This window comes from Coloeus monedula (genome assembly GCF_965178545.1).
Source record: "Coloeus monedula genome assembly, chromosome: 7".
NCBI classification, from domain to species: Eukaryota; Metazoa; Chordata; class Aves; order Passeriformes; family Corvidae; genus Coloeus; species Coloeus monedula.
Genome location: NC_138787.1, coordinates 24,560,018 through 24,579,073, shown reverse-complemented (window position 1 = coordinate 24,579,073; position 19,056 = coordinate 24,560,018). Strand labels below are relative to the sequence as shown.

General features: G+C 61.9%; 2 protein-coding genes across 2 annotated transcripts; one reads left to right on the top strand and one right to left on the bottom strand.

Moving 5' to 3' along the window:
- Positions 1-506: 506 nt before the first annotated feature.
- Positions 507-5,644, bottom strand: DNPEP (aspartyl aminopeptidase). Its single transcript, XM_082284750.1, has 15 exons — positions 5,617-5,644; positions 5,398-5,485; positions 5,232-5,320; positions 5,037-5,150; positions 4,578-4,703; positions 4,308-4,438; positions 3,871-3,955; positions 3,349-3,456; positions 3,040-3,117; positions 2,626-2,709; positions 2,199-2,359; positions 2,015-2,054; positions 1,537-1,638; positions 1,013-1,180; positions 507-623 (listed from the first exon to the last, which is right to left on the bottom strand). Exons 1-15 carry the CDS (start codon positions 5,620-5,622, stop codon positions 573-575), a joined length of 1,431 nt encoding a protein of 476 aa, XP_082140876.1. The 5' UTR covers positions 5,623-5,644; the 3' UTR covers positions 507-572.
- Positions 5,645-12,420: 6,776 nt separating this feature from the next.
- Positions 12,421-17,888, top strand: DES (desmin). The gene is made up of 9 exons (XM_082285427.1): positions 12,421-13,055; positions 14,549-14,609; positions 14,785-14,880; positions 14,970-15,131; positions 15,218-15,343; positions 16,043-16,263; positions 16,397-16,446; positions 16,726-16,808; positions 16,930-17,888. The coding sequence occupies exons 1-9, from the start codon at positions 12,505-12,507 to the stop codon at positions 16,969-16,971; spliced, it is 1,392 nt and encodes a 463-aa protein (XP_082141553.1). The 5' UTR covers positions 12,421-12,504; the 3' UTR covers positions 16,972-17,888.
- Positions 17,889-19,056: the final 1,168 nt, after the last annotated feature.

Genomic DNA, 19,056 nt, shown 5'->3' with positions numbered 1-19,056 from the left:
GGGGCGAGCCACGCCCCCTGAGGGGTGTGCAAGCGCGCCAGCAGCGCCCCCGCCAATCAGCGCCCGCGGCTTCCCAGCCCTGCGGCCGCACTGGCTCCCGCGTGGGACACGCCCCTAAGAGGGGCCCAATGAGCGGCGAGCACGGAGCCGCACCCTCGTGCCCCGCCCGGCGCCACCGCCCGGACGGGCCGCGGGGACACCGCAGCCCCCGGCCCGGGCACGGACCCCTGCCCCGGTCCCGGCGAGCAGCTGCAAGTCTGGTGCCGGCAGGTCCCTGCGCACATGGCAGGCTCATTCCTACGGAAAAGGGCGGCCCGCGATAGGGGACGTGCTCCTGCCAGCTCTCCCTGGGTAGGAGCTGAGCCGTGCTCTGCACCTTAGCGGAGACCCCCGGCAACCCTCGACAAGGGATTGTGGATGGGTGAATGGGTCTCGCTCACAGTTCCAGGGGAGAGCACGGGTGGGAGCCATGTACGTCAGAGTCAGCCACAGTCATGGACCACTCGTCAGTGAGTGAGAAATGCTTTAATGACCCCAGGACTAAACCCACTGCTGCTCCCTCCCCGCCATGTTCAGTCGACCACCAGGCTGCTGCTGACCGTCGGCAGGAGCTCGAAGAAGCCCTGGAAGAAGAGAGGCCATCAGGGTGGGCCGAGCAAGGCAGTGCGGGGTGGGGGGACAGGCAGCGGGGGCAGGCAGCAGCTCCCTGTCACAGCGTCATAGCAGGCAGCTACTCGCAGAGAGCAGGACCGCGTCACCATAGTAACCCATCGCTGACTCAAGGCTAGCACCGGTTGCCATAGGAACTATTTAGGGATGGCAGTCACTGGGGAAGGCTGGGATGAGAGGCAGCACCTCCAGAAGCAGCCAGTACCTGTGCTGCTCTAGAGAGCTGGGGAGCTCTGTGGGATGGCTGGGCTCAGCCCCAAAACAGGGATTGGATGGGGACATGGGCATGTGGGAGATGTAGAGCAGCAGGGCTTCAGCACAGGATGGGGGACACAGGGCTCACCTTGAAGAGGGTGATGCTCTGAAGCACCCCCGAGGTGCAGCACATCTCCCGGATGGAATGCATGGCCAGCTGCGGGCAGCCAATGTCCAGCACACGCAGCCCCAGGCGGGAGGCCAGAATGGGGCCGATGGTGGTGCCGCAGGGTGTGTCATTGCGCACCATGAACTCCTGCACGAAGGCAACACCTCAGCAGCTCCACATGCTGCCCCATGGCCTCCCATATGGGCTCTCGGCCCTGAAGGGAAGCGACCTGGGACAGGGAAGAAGCACTGACCCACGCCAGGGTTCAAAATGATCCAGAGATAGGACACACTCGAGCTAGGCTCCCATCCTGCTTACCAGCCCACTCCCTGAGGCAGCCCTGGAGCTGGAGCCCGAGAGCAACAGGCAGCACACAGACCCCAGTGGGGTCAGACATGGTAACAGGGGTGGAGCTCTGGCACAGGCCCCCTCTGATGAACCCAGGAGTTGGACTGCAGCCCAAACTCCTAATGTTCAAGGAGGGCTCACCCAGCCCTGCTCACCTGCAGAGGGACGCCCACACGGGCGGCAATATCCCGGATTACGGCTTCAGTGACAGCTGTGGAGGCGTAGCGCTGGTTGCTGTTCACTTTGATGACAGGGCCCTGCACAAGGAAAGGTACCACAGGCCCATGGTGGGAGCCAGGGATAGTCAGTGGCCCTGGAAACACTCATGCCCAGGCAATGCTGCACCACCCCAACACACCCCTGGATTCTCCCCTCCCTGGATGAGCCCACGGGGATGGGGACAGCACTTCCATGGGGACAGCCCCAGCTACGAGCAGGGAAGGGCTCTAGGGACAAGACTGGGATCCCAAGTGATTAACATCAGACATGTGGCACAGTCAAATCCCACTGCGGGATAAACCTTTCCCATTTGAGTGTTCCCAAGCTGTGCCCTGGGAACAGCTGGGCAATCCACAGCACTGCAGGACAGACAGACAGCAGCCATCCTCAACCAAAGCAGAGGGCTGTCCTCACCTTGTGGAAGGCTGGACGATGATTCTCCTCATGCTTGTCCCTGTAAAGGAGAAGCAAGAGTTTCACACCTTAGCCTTCCCTCCCTGCTGCAATAAGGACTGTCCTGTCTGTACTACCTGGGGAGTGATGGGGATACGTGGCAGGGCAGGCTGCCCTCACCTGTGGCACGGCTCAGACTACTCACACATAATTGGGGTGCACAGCGTGGGCCATATCAGCACTGATCATGTAGGACTTGGCCACTGCCTCCTCGAAGGCTGTCAGGTTGTGTGGCGATGCTGAGATCCGGCGCAGCACCAGCTCCGTTAGCAAGGACTCCGCGCCCTGTGCACTCTCTGACCCTACCTGCCAAGGATCACCATCAGCACAACCCCACAGCACCACAGGGGCCAGATGAGTGACAGGGGGCTCCCTAAAGCCAACAAAGCAGCTTCCTACCACACCAGTCCTTCCCACCCCTGCCTGGGCCATGCTCCACGTGGGTGTAAACAAATCCCTGCTTCCTCCACTGGGGTGTGGGATCTCTCTCCTGCTAGACATGGCTGGGGAAGAGCAAAGAACATGGAGCTCCTTCCAGTGCCAGCCACCCCACGGCTGTGCCCCTCACTCACCTCCTCGTTGTCATAGAGTGCGATGAGACGCACATTGGGCTCCTGGGAGAGGGACGAGGGTGCTGCACATGAGTCAATCAAGGCCTGCAAGGTTAGGGGGGAATGGACACCAGCTGAGTGCCACCCCATGCTGGGAATCTCAGGACTGAGCTACCAGGAAATCCCACAGGAGAGCCCAAAACATGGAGGAAGGGAGCTGTGGGCACACACATTGCCCAGAGACAGCAGGAGTCACGCCTGGGAGCTGCCAGGAACCCCACACACCCAGCAAAGCGGGCATCCAACCCCAGATCCTCCAAGAATCCAGGCCCATTCCACGAGAACATAACTCCCTGCAGAGCCTTGGGCCAGCCCAAAGCTGACCTGGGCTGCGTGGGGGCCACGCTGCAGCCTCCAGGTTCTTTTCTGTCTCACCTGCAAGGCGCAGTAGCAGCTGTGCAGGTTGTCCAGACGTGGGGAGAAGATGAACTCGTCAAAAGCACCACCCAGCGTCTGCAGAGAGCCAAGAGGAGTAGGGCACAGGCTTTGGGTCACCAAAAAGTACCTGCCACTGGGTCCCCATTCCAGTACCCTTATCTCTGCCTCTCAGGAGCAGCTTCCTCTTGTTCCATTCAGCTCCTAGCCCTGGCACGCCCCAGGCAGAGGATGTGTGCCAGGTAACACCTGTGTAGTGCCAGCCCGTAGGCTGTATGCAGACAGAGGGAGGCTCCTGTCCTTACTCACCGCTGGCTGTGTATCTGCCAGGCATAGTTCCAGCTCCACAATCTGCTCTGGTTTCACCCCCAGCTGGGGGCAGATGAGGGAAAGCAGGACAGGGCTGTGCCGCTCTGCCTGGGAAGAAAGCACAGCTGCGGGCAGGGCAGGCAGGGGATGGCAGGAGAAACTCCAGGTTTCCCCTTGCAAAGCTGTCCCTGCTTATGTTGGCAGTCCTCTCTCCTACTAACATGTCTCATGTTCAACCCCCCAGCTCACCCAGGACAGCTCTCTGCCCCTGTGCTAGCTGCCCTCCCTGCCCTTCCTCCTCAGGGAGATGCACCCATTCTACACTGGCTGCACACAAGGGTGAGAAGAGAGAGATGGCTGAGCAGGAGCAGATGTGCCACATACACAGCTGTGAGGCAGAGTGGAAGGCTACCAGGAGTCCACAGGGGGAACCCCGTGGCACGTCCCTGAGGACTGAATATCAAAGGTGACAAGTATGAGGTCCTTGCAAGTGTCCCTGCTGATCCTTGGCACACAGCTCACCTGGGCTGCAGCACTGCAAGGTGTGGACTCCATAAGCACCTCCTTTTCCAGCTCCTCCTGCACAGCAGTGGCCAGAATGGGAACCCTGTGGGGGTCAGTAACATTAACTCCCAGAGCTTTGCTCACCTCACCTGCTTGGGTCACACACTGCCAATGCTTCCTGGGGTGTTTGCCTAGCTCCTCCAGGGAGCCACTGCTATGCCAAATGGAGAAAGAATGCATATTTCAAACACACATCTATTGTGCCACCTCAGGACACCCCAGTGTCCTATGCTTGGAAGCATCTCCTGGAAGGACTCTATGGGGCTAAAAGCCACTGCAGACCTCCCCACTGCAATGAGTGGCTGCCAAAAGGAGAGCTGAGGTGGGGCTCTGATCTAGCTGGGTCCCAGCCCTCCCAAGGGCTGGCCAGGGGTTGGGGCTGAGCCAGGCCTTACAAGTGGTGTTCGGTGTTGGGCCCAAAGTTCTCATTGATGCTGCGCTGCAGATGGATGGCCAGGTGAGGAATGCGGAGGATGGGCCGCTCCACACGCACCAGGCGCTGCTCCAGGCGCCCCGAGGCTGGGTCCTGAAACACAAGGAGGACTTCTGGGGCCAGGCCTGCAGGGCTGAGAGGTTGCAGCAGATGCCACTCTGTGTGGGAGTCAGCAACCCAGAGCCAGAGACACACAGCTATCTGATTGTGCATTGCCCTAAATCAGACTTACCTTTATGATCACCCTCCCAGCCACAGTCAGGTCACGGTCGAACCAGGTGTTCCAGATGCCCCCTCCATAGGTCTCCACGCCAACTTGCACTATGCCCACCTGTCCCCGCTTAGAGCGACGCTTCACCTGGGCAGCAGCAGAGGTGTCACTGCTGGAGCCATGAAGCGCTGGGGACTGGGCAGCTGGTGGGGACTGGGCAGCACGTGCCCAGAGCCTCATCGCTGATGCTGCCAGCACAGGGTGCTGTGAGGGGCTTTAAAGGACAGGGGACACAGAGGAGACAGCAGCAGGCAGAGAATGCAGGGGGTCAGCATGGGCTGCTCTGGGTGGCAGATTTGGGAGGTGTAGGGAGCCAGTAATGGTGCTGCAGGGCACAGGGGTAGTCAGGATAGTTTTTGCTCGTGGCGTGAAACTGGGGGAGCCCAGAGAAGAACTCAGCACCCAGCCAGCCGACCTTACCCTGAGGCAGGGGCTGTCGGTGTGGGCCCCTAGCAGGCTGAACCCATTCCCGGGCTGGAACTGGCCGCCGACGGCGAAGGCGATGAGGGTGGAGTAGTTCCTGGTGATGAAGTACTGGAAGCAGAGGGGTAGAGGTGAGGGGTGAGGCGCCCCGTCCACCCCCGCTTCCCGCTGCCCCGTCCCGGCCGGGCCCACCTTCTGCGCCGGCCGCACGTCCCAGTGCTCCGTCTCCTTCAGCTCCTGGAAGCCGGCCTGCAGTAGCCGGCTGCGGCATTCGGCCACCACTGCGGGGGGAAGAGCCGTCAGGGCCGCCCGCGTGGAAGGGGCAGAGGGACGGGGAGGGGTCCGGGCGGGTGCTCACCGTGGTACGGCGAGGGACTGCGGTTCACGAACTTCACCAGTTCCTGCGCCGCCGCCTGCGCCGCCGCCTTCGAGCCCTGCGCCGCCGCCTGCGGACACCGCCGTCACCGCACAGCGCGGGCAAAACACCGCCCCGGGCCGGGACCCCCGCGGGAGCGGGAACCCCCGTCCCGGGCAGCACCGACCCGACCCCGTCCCGCGCCCGCCGCCCGCCCGGTACCTGCATGGCCGCCGCCGCCACCCCGCGCCGGCCCGCCCGGCGCCCCCTGCTGGCGCGGAGGAACGCGCAGCCCGCACCCCGAACGCGAACTCTGCACCCAGCCCTACACCCCGCAATCCCTGCCCCCAATCCACACCCCGCTATCTGCACCCAGCCCTACACCCCGCAATGCCTGCCCCCAATCCACACCCTGCAATCTGCACCCAGCCCTACACCCCGCAATGCCTGCCCCCAATCCACACCCCGCAATCTGCACCCAGCCCTACACGCCGCAGTGCCTGCCCCCAATCCACATCCCGCAATCTGCACCCAACCCTACACCCCGCAATCCCTGCCCCCAATCCACACCCCGCAATCCCTGCCCCCAACCCTACACCCCGCAATCCCTGCCCCCAATCCACACCCCGCAATCTGCACCCAGCCCTACACCCCGCAATCCCTGCCCCCAATCCACACCCCGCAATCTGCACCCAGCCCTACACCCCGCAATCCCTGCCCCCCGATCCACACCCCGCAATCTCCACCCCATAATCCACACCTTGCACCATGCACCCCACACCGTGCAATCCACACCCTGCAATCGGCAATGTGCACCCTGCACCCCGTGACCCATGCCCCCACGATCCACACCCTGCGCCTCGCACCCTATACCCCCCACCATGCACATCGCACTCTCAGCCTGCACGCCTCACCATGCAATCCACACCATGCACCCCTCAGAGCAGGAAAACGCGGTGCTTGCCAAAGCTAGGGCAGAGCTGAACTAAGTGCAGGTGGCAGAGGGACACAGCCAGGAGGGGCCAGGGTGGGAAGCAAGGGGCAGGATCAGGCTCCACAAGGATGGTCACCCATCCTGCCCTGGTGTGACCCAGTTCTGGGGCTAACTAGGGGAGCAAGGGCTGTCCCAAAATGGGGCTTGGCCTGTGTGCACTGGGATGCAGGTGCACAGGGAAGCACACCCGCTTCCCAGAGGCTGGGTATCTTTGGAGTGGGTTGCAGCCAAGCTGCAGCCCCCCGTCATTGTTGCTCCCCTGCCTCGGCACTGCCTAGCCCTCACAGGAAACAAGGCACAAGCCCTTGGTGCCATGTTGGAGACAAATGTCTGAGTGACAGCAATGCACTGGGTTCTGAGAGTTGGCTCAGTGGCAGGGCAGCACCCCAGCTGCCTGTCAGCCCCAGGGGCATTCCCAAGGGATAGGACCCCTTGGCCTTGCATGGATTAGGGTGCCTCCTGCCCTTGGCTGGGTTCCCTGCATGGACTGGATGCAGCAGTGGGGTTTTGGGTTTCAATCAGTTCTTGTGCATCGTTTCCCAGAAGGATCCCTTCTTCCTAGCAATGGGTGCGTGGCCTTGGGAGACAGACGTGGCAGCCTGTGAGTGCTGCATGGGGCCCAGGTGTTGGGTGCCAGCTGGATTCCCAGCTCCTGCCCTCATGGGCACCCTGTTAGTTGGAGACGCTGTCTGTGTTCTGAGGACTGGAAACTGGTGGTCCTGTTGCCCCTGACCCTGTGACCTGTCGTGCTGAGAGCTCCTGACAGCTCTGGATTTATGCTTCCAGCCCCCAGCACCTGCCTCTCCCCACCACCAAATGGGAACAAGCACTCCCACTGCCTGGCAACCTGTGAACAGACAGCTGGAGGGTCTCCATGTCAACCCCAGCACAACACAGGGCCAGGCCCCCCAGGCCAGGCCCCCCCAGGCTGGGACCAGGCTGGGAGCACCCAGCACTCCAGCCCAGAGCTGGGATACATGTGCCAAAGGGACATGCATGCCAAGCAGCCATCCCCACACTGCTCCTGCCAGCAGCATCCCCCTCTGCTGCCTGAACTCAGCTCAGGGCCAGGTGCTCTTGGACGGTTCCCAGGCTGTGCCTGACGGACACCTGAGGACGTTTGGAGCCCATGGCTTCCCAGCTGGTGGATGCCCAGAGCGGATGGGTACCCAGCGGGTGCTCAGGGTGGATGGATCCTGGGGTGCATGTGTGCAGGACAGGGTCTGCCTGGATCTGGGGTGTCAGAGCAGGAGTGAGTGGCAGGGCCGGGTGTGGCCTTCGTCTGGCCCTGCTGGTGTGAGCAAAGGGCAGTGCCTTGGCGTGCCACAGCTATTCCCAGCACAGCGGGACTTCCAGAAAAAGCTCCCAATGGCTATATCTGGGTGGGCTCTGACTCACCCCTGGCTGGGTGCCAAGGGCTGCACAGCACCTGCCATGGCTGCCCCCTACCCCATCACCGTGCTTCTGGGAAGACACTGCTTCTGTCCCCATCCTGCACTGCTCCATGAACTGTCTGGTGCAGCAGGGAACCACAGGCAGCCCTTCCAAAACAGCACCAGCTCCTCCTCTGCATGTATGCACCCTGCTGCTGGGCTCATATGTGTGCCCAGGGGTGCCTGGCAGGGACAGGACTGGTAGGGACAGGGCACTGTGGCCCCTCCCATGTCCCCTGGCAGCCCAGGTGGGGTTCCAGGCAGGCTTTGCTCCAGGAAGTGTTCCCTGATAGCAGTAGGCTCTGGGGATGGGCAGGCAGTGCTTAGCCCTCCCTGCTGGAAGGGGTTAATGGCAAGATGGTCCAGGACAGAGACTGTAAACACAGCGGAGCTCCAGGAAGTGCCACCCACTTCTCCCACTGCCTGCCAGGCTGCCTGGACCCCCCTTTGCCAGCCCTGCCAGGATGAGCAAAGGGATGGCATCCATTGAGGCGGTCCCCGCATCCCAGCCCACGTGTCTGAGCATGGGAAAGTGAAATCACTGCCCAGGAATTGCTGGAGGCTGAGTGAATGGCCACCATGCCTTACGTGAGCCGCCAGCGATGCAGCGGGTAATGCTACCTCATCTCACTGGCACGGGTGATGCTGTCGAGGCCTGCAGCACCCTTACGGACCACACAGCCACTCAGTCATCCCTGTGATCACGAGGGCAGCTGGGCATCCTTAGTATCTCTACACCACTGGGGCAGGTGAATGTCCCCATGAGGACCATGAGAGCAGGTGAGCACACTCAGCCTGCCCCTAGGCAGCAGGGATGGGGGAACATCCCCAATATCCCCATGGATCACAGGACCAGCTGTAGATGAGTGATGGGGCAGGGGTATGCTTCAAGCATCCACATGGACACGGAAGTAGCTGGTCTCTCCCATCGTTTACATGGCTCAGGGCAACAGCTCACCCCCAGCATCCTCATGAAACATGGAGGCAACAGCCCATCCAGAGGACATACAAAGACCAAGGGAGGTGAGCAAGCACCTCCCAGTATCTGTACAGGTTGCATCTGGACACCCCTGGCATCCATGCTTGCCATGGGGGCATCCAGGCACCCCAGCATTCTTGTGTCACTCACAGACAGGACAATGTCCTCAGCATCCCCATCATCTGGGGACATGGAGGTGGGGACCAGGAGCAAACCGAGAGTCTGTGCACCCCCTGGTTCTGAGCTCTGGAGTGGGCAAAGGCATGGGGAAAGCTGGGATGAACAGCAGGGGTGGGGGGCTGCAGACTTCACAGCACCCACCATCTCCTGGGACCCCATCAGGCCAGGCTGGGCCTTGCTCCAGGCAGGGAGGGAGAGCCACCTCCTATTTAGACAATAGCACGCACCCAGGATCCGTCAGCACTGGGGAATGGGCCACACAGTCCTTCCCTCTTAGGGTAAAGGCGTCTGGGAGGCTCATGGCTGTAAAAGGAGCGGGATGAAGGAAGACAGCCAGGGGTCAGGAGGGAGGGGGATGGACACCCTCATTTCTTCATTCCCAACCCTCAACTCACCCTTGAGCTAAGGCCAGGCACAAGGGGCCACTAGGGTCCTGGTGGCAGAGTGTAGGGACAAGGAGGGGCCATCACTCTGTCCCCACATCCTGCCTAGCTTCAAGCCCCAAGACACCCACAGCCCAAGGAGGCTGTGCTGGGTTTAAATCCTGGGGGAGCAGCAGGGAGGGAGGGCCAGGAAGGAGGGGCGGCTGCAGGATGCAGCTGGCTTTGCTCACAGGGATGTCATGACCAGAGGGAGTTGTTTGACATTCCAGCTCCAAATGCCTTCCTGGCAGCAGTCTGATCCAAGGTTTGATGGAAGCTGGGACCAGGCCAGTGCGGGGGTTCAGGAGCCACTTCCCAGGCTCCGCCGGTCTGGGTCAGCCCGGCCTGGGATGGAGTTGTGGGGAGGCTGAACGGGGCTGGATAGGACAGGCGGCAGCCGTGCACTTCTGGCCTGTGCAGCCTCCTCACTTTCTGCAGCTTCTGGGTCTTTAATTGGCACAGAGTGTTTGGCATCTTGTCCCTGGGATGGGAGTCAGGCAGGGTCTCTGGGTCCTGCACTTCATCCCTCCTTCCTGTCACGCTGGGTCCTCCAAGCAGACGGGGATTTCCTAAGAGGCTGGTCCACCCTCTGCAAGACGTGGGGCCCCTGCCTGCCCAGAGCCATACCGGAAGGCTGTCACAAAGCTAAGGAAAGGCCACTTCAAGCAGCCTGCCCTAGAGCAGGGTCAGGAGAATGCTACTGGTTAATTCCACGGAGTTGCTTTCTCTCCAAAGAGCAGTGCCCAAGAGTGCATTTCCTCTCCCTGGAGCACCCCAACTCTGCACCCCCCTGCTCTATGGGATGAGGATGGGAACAAGGGCAACCCAGGCCTGAGATGGGATTTGCATCAACCTACCTGAAACACCAGGGCAGGGTGCCAGGCACTTCTGGACACAGCATCCCTGAGGAGTCCATCCTCCCCACACTAGCAGCTGGCACAGCAGTGGGGTGGGGTCATAAGAAGGGATGGTTGAACTCTGTTCCTGGTGGTGTGCTGTCCCAGATGCCCTGAGTCCCCCTCACGGGGCACCCACCTGCCCCTCTGCACATCGGCTAAGGACCAGCTTGCCGGCACAGGCAGGGCACACGTGCGGGGCTCTGGGATGTGCAGGGCATGCTCGGAATGGGGCCAGAAGGACGAAGGATGTTGTCTGTTTTTCCATCTACTCTCCCCCCACGTGCCCCCCTTTCTTCCATCCTCCCCCTGTGCTGGGATGAAACAACCCCATCTGGAAATACCTTCCCTTTTAAAGGCAGGCTCCTCCAGGCAGCTTGTACCCTCTGGGAAGATGCCGCATCACTCTGCAGCTGGGTGGCTGGGAGAGGTTCCAGGGATGGGGGGCTTGGAGGGGCAGAAGGGATGCAGGGCACTGAGAATCTGCCCACCTACATGTTTGTGGGACCCAGACTTTAGCTGTCTCCCCAAGCGACACAGAGCAGGGAGGCAGCAGGGAGGAGTTCTCCCAGGGCCAGGTCATTTGAGAATGCTTCCATGACCAAGCCCGAGCCTTTGCCTGATGCTGATCCTGCCATGGGTGAGCCATGGCATTGCTTGGCATCTGTGTTACAGCCAGGACTGAAGGCTGGGAGGTGCAGGGCCAGGCAGGGCTGAGTGCTGTCCTGCTGCTGAGTCACCCTGTGCCCAGTGGCACAGCAGTCCCCTCCAGCAGGGCCTTCAGGGACAAAGGCACTGGGGCCGAGCCAGCTGACGTCAGCCAAAACAGCCCAGCTTGGACAGAGCTGGGGGTCACCAGGTGTGCTGGGGAGTCTGGGGAGGAGGGGGTGCTGCCCAGGCAAGGGGAACCCTCATGAGGGGTTCCCCCAGCACAGCCACCCTCCCTCAGGATGTCCTTTTTAGGTGGCATGGGTTTGTGCAGGGCCGTGAGGGTCCCTGATGTAGCCCACCGCTTGTCCAGGAAGCTGTAGTGGAGTTTTCAGATGGACTCAGAAATTACCCATTCTGGGAGTTTTTGGGGAGCTGGGCTGGGCTTTGTGATCCCCAATGTACTTCCCGGCCAAAGGGGAGACTGAGGAGACAGGGCAGAGCCTGCAGTGCCTCGGGATAACCTGGGGACCTTGTTCTGCTCTTAGGGCGATGGGGATCAGAGGGGCTGCTCCAGGCAGGGTCGCCATCCAGCTGTTCTCTCCACACGCCTGGAGCAAGAAGGGTTAACAGAGTGCCTCCCCCACTATAAATACCACGTATGTATGTCCCACACCCCACGAGTATGAGCTGGGAAGGCTATTTTGGTTGAGTGCCTGCTGCTTTGGGAATGTGCCGGAGCGAGGACAGGGGCTGACGTCACTGTCACTGGGACTTGGACCCAGCACCTGCTTGGGGTCACTCAGCAGCACTCCGAAAACACCCAGACCCTGGCCAGTGCTCAGCCCCCCATGTCAGAAAGAGAGTTTGGGTGCTGGGTCAGTACAAGCACACTCAGGGCAGGGGTTCCCTCACATCAACCCCGCTCCAGGGCCCTTCCTTGCTCACTTTCTCGATGGGGGGGCTGGAGTCTGGCCCCACATGGAGACCTGAGCCTTGTGCTCCTACCAGCGTGTGGGTCAGGGCATCATCAAGGGCCCTTTGGGGTGCTCAAGACCAATTTGGGGACCACGACTACCTGGTATGGGGCTTGGCTCAAGGGGGTCAATAGATGTTGTGAAGGTCTGTGTTCCCTTCTTTCCCTCCATGGCGTCAGCCTAGGCTGTCTGTCTGTCTGTCTGTCTGGGCCCCCTGTGGGTAGCACTGCGCTCTGACAGGGGGGTCACCACCAGCCTGCCCCACTTCCTCCCCTCGCACCCCCATGGATGGGGCAGAGCCGTGGGGGCCGACGTCAAGGCCTCACCAGGGAACTCTGGGGTGCCCAGGGGCCCTCGCTTTCCGGGGGGCGCGGGCAGGTGAGGGGCAGTGGGCGGGGGCTGCCGGCCATCCCCCCCGCAGCAGCATCCCCCAGCTGCCCGGCAGCAGGAGGGGCGGGTGATGTCAGCAGGATACAAATAGCGGCGCGCAGTCCCCTCCCGACGCCTCTCCGAGCTGTGCCGGCCGCTCGCCAGCCCTCCGCCTGCTCCCTGCTCCGGCCTCGCCTCCCCACGCCGCCACCATGAGCCAGTCCTACTCCTCCAGCCAGCGGGTCTCTTCCTACCGCCGCACCTTTGGCGGCTCCCCAGTCTTCCCTCGTGCTTCCTTCGGGAGCAAGGGCAGCAGCGGCAGCTCCGTCACCTCCCGCGTCTACCAGGTGTCCCGCACCTCGGCCGTCCCCAGCGTGTCCACCTTCCGCACCACCCGTGTGACACCCCTGCGCTCCTACCAAAGTGCCTACCAGGGTGCTGGCGAGCTGCTGGACTTCAGCCTGGCAGATGCCATGAACCAGGAGTTCCTCCAGACCCGCACCAATGAGAAGGTGGAGCTGCAGGAGCTCAATGACCGTTTCGCCAACTACATCGAAAAGGTGCGCTTCTTGGAGCAGCAGAATGCCCTCATGGTGGCTGAAGTGAACCGCCTGCGGGGCAAGGAGCCCACCCGCGTGGCAGAGATGTACGAGGAGGAGCTGCGGGAGCTCCGGCGCCAGGTGGACCTGCTCACCAACCAGCGGGCTCGTGTGGAAGTTGAGCGTGATAACCTGCTTGATGACCTGCAGAAGCTCAAACAGAAGTGAGTGGGGGGGCCCTGGAGAGTCCCTGTGGGCATCCATCCGTGCATCTCCATCCCTAGGGGTGGGTGGGGGCAGAGCTCACTCTGGCAGCCCCTCGGTTGCTTACTGCTATCCTTGTGCCTCACACTCAGAGCCCATAATGACCCCAGTACTCTCTCCCCCTTGACCACTTTCTGGTTACTGAGGCAGCATGCAGAGGGTAGAGTAGCTCCCATAGCAGGGGTGTCCCCTATGCTCTCCCTTGCTGTGGGGCTGAGGCTAGGCTGTAACACCACAGGACACACAGAACTGGGAGATTGAAGTGCACCTCACCCCGGGGTCCCCATCTCTGCTCACACTGGGGAGGGCTGCTGGGCCCATGGGTGAGCTGAGCTCTGTGGGATCAATGGACAGGCCGATGCAGTCAGGCAGGCAGAAGTGAGGGGGCAGATAACCCGAGGAGGGTGCTCCATCAGCTCCAGATGTGAAGGAGGGAGGAAAGGAAGTGGCTGTACTTCTGAAGGCCAGGGATGCTCCAGGCCTGCCGTGAGTGTCCATGGTGCCCTGTGGGCAGTGGGAGACCCCAGAGATGCTGTGCACCTGGCTGATGTTGGGGAAGAGCTGTGGCACCAGATCCAGTCCTACACCTGTGGGGATTATCCACAAGGGTGGACAGGCTGAGGGACCCCCCCAGGGACTGACCAGCGTGGGGAACCTGGCAGTAGGGGCAGATACTCGAGGGGAGCTGTATGTTCTGCTGATGGTCTGCACCTTTCCTCCTGGACCCTGTGCCCTGGGGACACCGTCCCCTGGGGGTGACACAGTCTGCTGCCTCCGTCTGTAACCCCAGCCACCACCACAGCCAGCCAGCACTGAGGTCCTCCCTGATGCTGGGGAGCTGGGGGTGGTGGCATGAAGGAACTCTCAGTGACAGGGGAGGAGCAGGGTGCAGAACAAATGGGTGTTGGGTTTCTGCCACCCCATGTGCCAGCACAACCTGGGCGCCTCCGTCTCCTCCCCACTGCCTTTCCACTGGCATGCAGCCTGCGGGACTGTCCCCTCCGCTGGCACAAGTCTGGATCTCCAATCCTGACCTGAGCCTCCCCCACAGGAGTCCCCACTTCACGCCCCATCCCACAGCATTGCTGAGACCTCTCTGTGCTCCTGGTCTCCCTGGGATAGCTCAGCTGGTGGCCGTCTCTTGGACCCCCTGTGCCAGATCCTGCACACTGTCCCCCCAGCTGCTGGTCACTCTCCCCTATAAGGGCTGGGGCAGTGCGCGTGGCACTGAGCTGACCTCATGTCTTTGTGATGTCTCTGGCGTTGACTATAATAGGGAATGGGAGGAAGAGCCCCTGGCCCCCCGCCAGTCCTCTGCTGCCTGCCGGGAACAGAGGACAATCTGTTTTCTTCCTACCGGGTCATGCTGGGCTTAAGGACAACTTGGGGGGACATCACCACGGAGGGACAGAGCTTCCTCCAGACCCCCCTAGCCTCCCTTCTCTGCCTACAGGCTGCAAGAGGAGATCCAGCTGAAGGAGGAGGCTGAGAACAACCTTGCTGCATTCAGAGCTGTGAGTACCCGTCCCCTTAGTGTGGCATGGGAACACCACCTTCCTTCCTACCCCCATCTTCCCCCAGCAGCCTGGCCCCACCACCAGGGCATGGTCCTGGACACAGATTTGCACCTTCCAGCCCTTGTGCCCTCCCTGCAACCCCCCACTATCCCTCATTCTGTGTCCCTCCCAGGATGTGGATGCAGCCACACTGGCACGCATCGACCTGGAAAGACGTATCGAGTCCCTGCAGGAGGAGATCGCCTTCCTCAAGAAGGTGCACGAAGAGGTAGGGCAGAAGTGGCCCCCTTTTCCAGTGGTACTCATGGGGCAGGGAAAATGGAGTGGGTGCCCTGAGATGTGACCTTGTCCACGCAGGAAATCCGGGAGCTGCAAGCACAGCTGCAGGAGCAGCACATCCAGGTGGAGATGGACATCTCCAAGCCTGATCTGACAGCTGCGCTGCGGGACATCCGTGCTCAGTATGAGAGCATTGCTGCCAAGAACATCGCCGAGGCTGAGGAGTGGTACAAGTCCAAGGTGTGGGAGCAGCAGGCTCTGGGCTGGCCCTGGCACAGCGGGTTCCATCTCGGTGGTCGTGCCCACTGACCGTGGTCTCTCCCCAGGTGTCTGATCTGACGCAGGCAGCCAACAAGAACAACGATGCGCTAAGGCAGGCAAAACAGGAGATGCTGGAGTACCGGCACCAGATCCAGTCCTACACCTGCGAGATTGATGCCCTCAAGGGCACGGTGAGCTAAGGGCAGCATTGGGAAGATCCCCAGCTTCCCTGCAGGGACCTGCTGCTCCAAGGCTGCTCAGGGACCTCTGGGACATCTCTGGGGTGGGGGCCTCTTCCCAGCTCTCTCAGTGCTATTGTGAGGGGCCTTGTACCCCACATTTGGGCTGCATGTCCCCCAGCAGTGGCCTGAGCTCCTGCAAAGTGTTTTGGCAGAGTCCTGGAATCGAAGTGCAGATTGTAAAATGTGACCCAGCCTGGGAGGCTCCACGCAGGCGGGCACAGGGCTTGGGGTGTCTGGTTGCAGGCTGGCAAGGTGGTTGCGAACAAACAGGGCACAACAGTCCCATTCTGGCACAGTCATGGTCACAGGAGCCAGCCAGCAGCCACCAGTGCCACCCCCAGGCAGCCATCCCATCCTTCTGCAGCTCTCTGTGCCCTCTTCCTGGGGCAGGATGGCTTTGCTGGAGGGCCTGGGCACCAGGGTGCTGGGGTTGCCTGGTACATTCCCAGCTTGCCCCCATCAGACCCTGCTGCCCAATGCTGGGCAGGTGTGGAGTGTGACAGTCACCCATCATGGTCCCACTTCAGCTGGACCAAGACCAGGGCTGATCATGGCTCTCCCCAGGATGCCCTGGCATCCCCAGTCCCCACCCCAGGTGACCCCTGGCTCCTCTGGGTTCCCCCCTCACTGAGCACCCCATCTCTCCAGAACGACTCGCTGATGCGCCAGATGCGGGAGATGGAGGAGCGCTTCGCGGGGGAGGCCGGTGGGTACCAGGACACCATTGCCCGCCTGGAGGAGGAAATCCGGCACCTGAAGGATGAGATGGCCCGGCACCTGCGTGAGTACCAGGACCTGCTCAATGTCAAGATGGCCCTGGACGTGGAGATTGCCACATACCGCAAACTGCTGGAAGGCGAGGAGAACCGGTGAGTGGAAGGGAGGCAGGCCAAGCTGGGGGGAACAGCAGGGTCAGTGGTTTTTTGGGGGTCCAACTTTGTGAGCACACACCTGAGGGCTAGGGCTGGCTGGCACTAAGCTTTCCCCTTTGTGTTCCCACAGGATCAGCATCCCCATGCACCAGACCTTTGCCTCTGCACTCAATTTCCGAGGTGAGCACCACTCCATGAGGAAGGGGAGCTGGGACGAGTCCTCTGAGTTCCCCACTTTTGGGGCAAATGTCCCTCCTGGGGGGTTGTAGCCAGGCTGGCAGGTTGGGGACACACAGGTGCCACACAGAGCCCCTGCTGTGGGAGCACTTTTTTGGGTGTTGCTGTGAGCTGGAGGGGGTTAAACCAAGGCTGCTGAAGTTCCCCAGTGACCCCAGACCCATGCTGTGTCCCCATGCCTTGTGTCCCGGTGGTCCCATCCCCTGTGTCCTCCCCCTGCAGAGACCAGCCCAGAGCAGCGGGGCTCGGAGGTGCACACCAAAAAGACCGTGATGATCAAAACCATCGAAACCCGTGATGGGGAGGTGAGTGCAGGGCGGCATCAGAGGGTGGTTGGGAGGCAGGGGGCCGAGCACGGCGCCTGGTCCCGCACTCGGGGCTCTGCTGTGGCATTGCACGGCGTCTCACGGTGCCTCTCTCCCACAGGTGGTGAGTGAGGCGACTCAGCAGCAGCATGAAGTGCTGTAGAGGAGGCTGCTCCAGCAGCCCACCGGCACCTTCTGTCCCTGCCTCCGTCCCGCCGCCATGCCCCCCTCCTGCCCCCCACCTTGCCTCTCGGCGCTCCCCCGGCACTGCCTGAGGAGTCTCCCCCATGCAGCTGCCTCTGGGCCCCCCACACCCCCCGGGCTCTCTCCTCCGGCTCCAAAAGGCTCGCTCTGCTTTTGCAGCTTCGCAGCGGCAACGCCAGCGTCAGGATCAGGCCAGGGCCGGGGGCGGCAGGAGGGAGGGACGGGACAGGTGGGAGGGGCTGGGGGGAGCAGGTGGTGGCCTGGGCCAGCTCCATGGAGAGCCGGACGGTCCCAGCAGCGGGTTCTGGATCCCCCCACAGGCCCCTTCCCACGCTGGGCACAGCCCTGGGTTTCATCCCACCCATCCCCCTCCACCAGCACCGCCGGCCCCCCTGGAGCTGGCTCTTCTCCAGGTGCACGGCGGCGATGCTAGGGGTGGGGAGAAGCCAGGCGTGGTCTGGGCTGAGCCCCCTGTTCTCTGCCCAGCTCAGAGCAAGGGGGCCCCCAGCCTGCGTGTTCCCCCAGCCCAGGGGGGCTCGGGCCCTTCGCTGCCCCCGGCCCCAAAGGCAGCCCCGTGGGGCAGAGGAGGGCAGTGCCCGCCCCCCCCCCCACCCCCCCGTGGCGGGGACCCCCAGCAGCAGGAGGCTGCACGGGGCCAGGCCCATGAGCCGAGAGGGTACCTGTAGGTGGACACAGGAGAGAGGAGGAGTGAGTAAATGGGAGAGAGGGGGGAGAGAATGAGAGGAGCTGGAGAGAGGTCCGGGGGGCCAGGGCAGGCATTGCCACCCCTTGCCCCTTGCCCCTTGCATTGCCACCCCGTGCCCCAACCACGTGTATGAGACTCTTCAGGCGGCTGAAATAAACAGCGGAGCATCACCCTGTCCTCAGTGCATCTCTGGGGCGGGGTGGGGAGGGGGTGGTGGGGAGGCATCACAAGGGCCGGGTGGATGGAGGAGAAAGCAACTCCTTGGGCTCTCTCGTCCCTACGCTGCTGGGCCCCCAAAAGGTGTGTGTTCCTCACACTGAAGGTTCTCGAGCATTTTGCTGCCTCAGGTGGTGGGTAGGAAAGTCCTGCTGGGACAGGGCAGTGACAGCTAAGCCCTGAGCAGGTTTGAAGGGGCTCTGGGTGATGGTTCCGTATTTCCCCCACACACCTAGGGTTAACATACCATGTCCCAGTGGTTCTCAGCTCCACAGCCTTTTTACCCCCACTTAGGACAGCCCTGCTCGAATCCACACCTGCCTGTGACTTTTCCAAGCCCCTCCAAGTGTCACCAACCTGCAAGCAAAGCCATCCTCACCCCTAATCAACCTCCTGCCCTGCACCCTGCGAGCATCAGACCCACTGCCCTATTGCACCCCAGGCTCAACCTCTGGCCTCAACCTACCAACACCATATGCCCTCTTCCTCCCAACACGTGCCCTGCTTCCTGTGGTCACATTGTGGGCATCTTGGCTTCAGCTCCTTCATCCCAGCGATGGGGGATGCTGCAGTGGAACCCAGAGTTGAGCGTCCCACGTGGGAGAGCAATTCAGGGTTGCTCTGCCCCGGGAGTTGTTGGAGGGTCCACAAAACTCTGCCAGGCAGCAGATCCCAGGGAGGGTTTGGCAGGGGTCGATGTTTTAGGGACAAGGCCTGTGCTACTGCCAGCAATGGGGAGTGGGCTGGGGGTGTCCCTGACGGAGAGGCCAGCGTGGCAAACCCCAGCTGGGAGTTGTTGGACCACAAGGCGTATCTCCAGCAGGTGGCCCTGTGACATCGAGGACAGTTCCCAGGTTGCCTTGGGTTGGGATGACACCTCCCTCCCCGTCGGCCCAGGCTGGCTATGCCAGGGTTCAGCCCCTGGGGGCAGGCAGGGGACAAAGCATTCCTTTGCCTGCAGGACAGGGAGGAGCCCCCGAGGCCTCTCCTGGGGCTGGCTCAGCCACTCTGCAGACGGGCTGTGGGTCTAGCAAGGCATCCCACTCCACTGCGCCCCAGCCATCCAAGCTGGGAAATCCTGGGATCTTCTCCTTGCTGTTGATGCTCCACTGATGCTGGCAT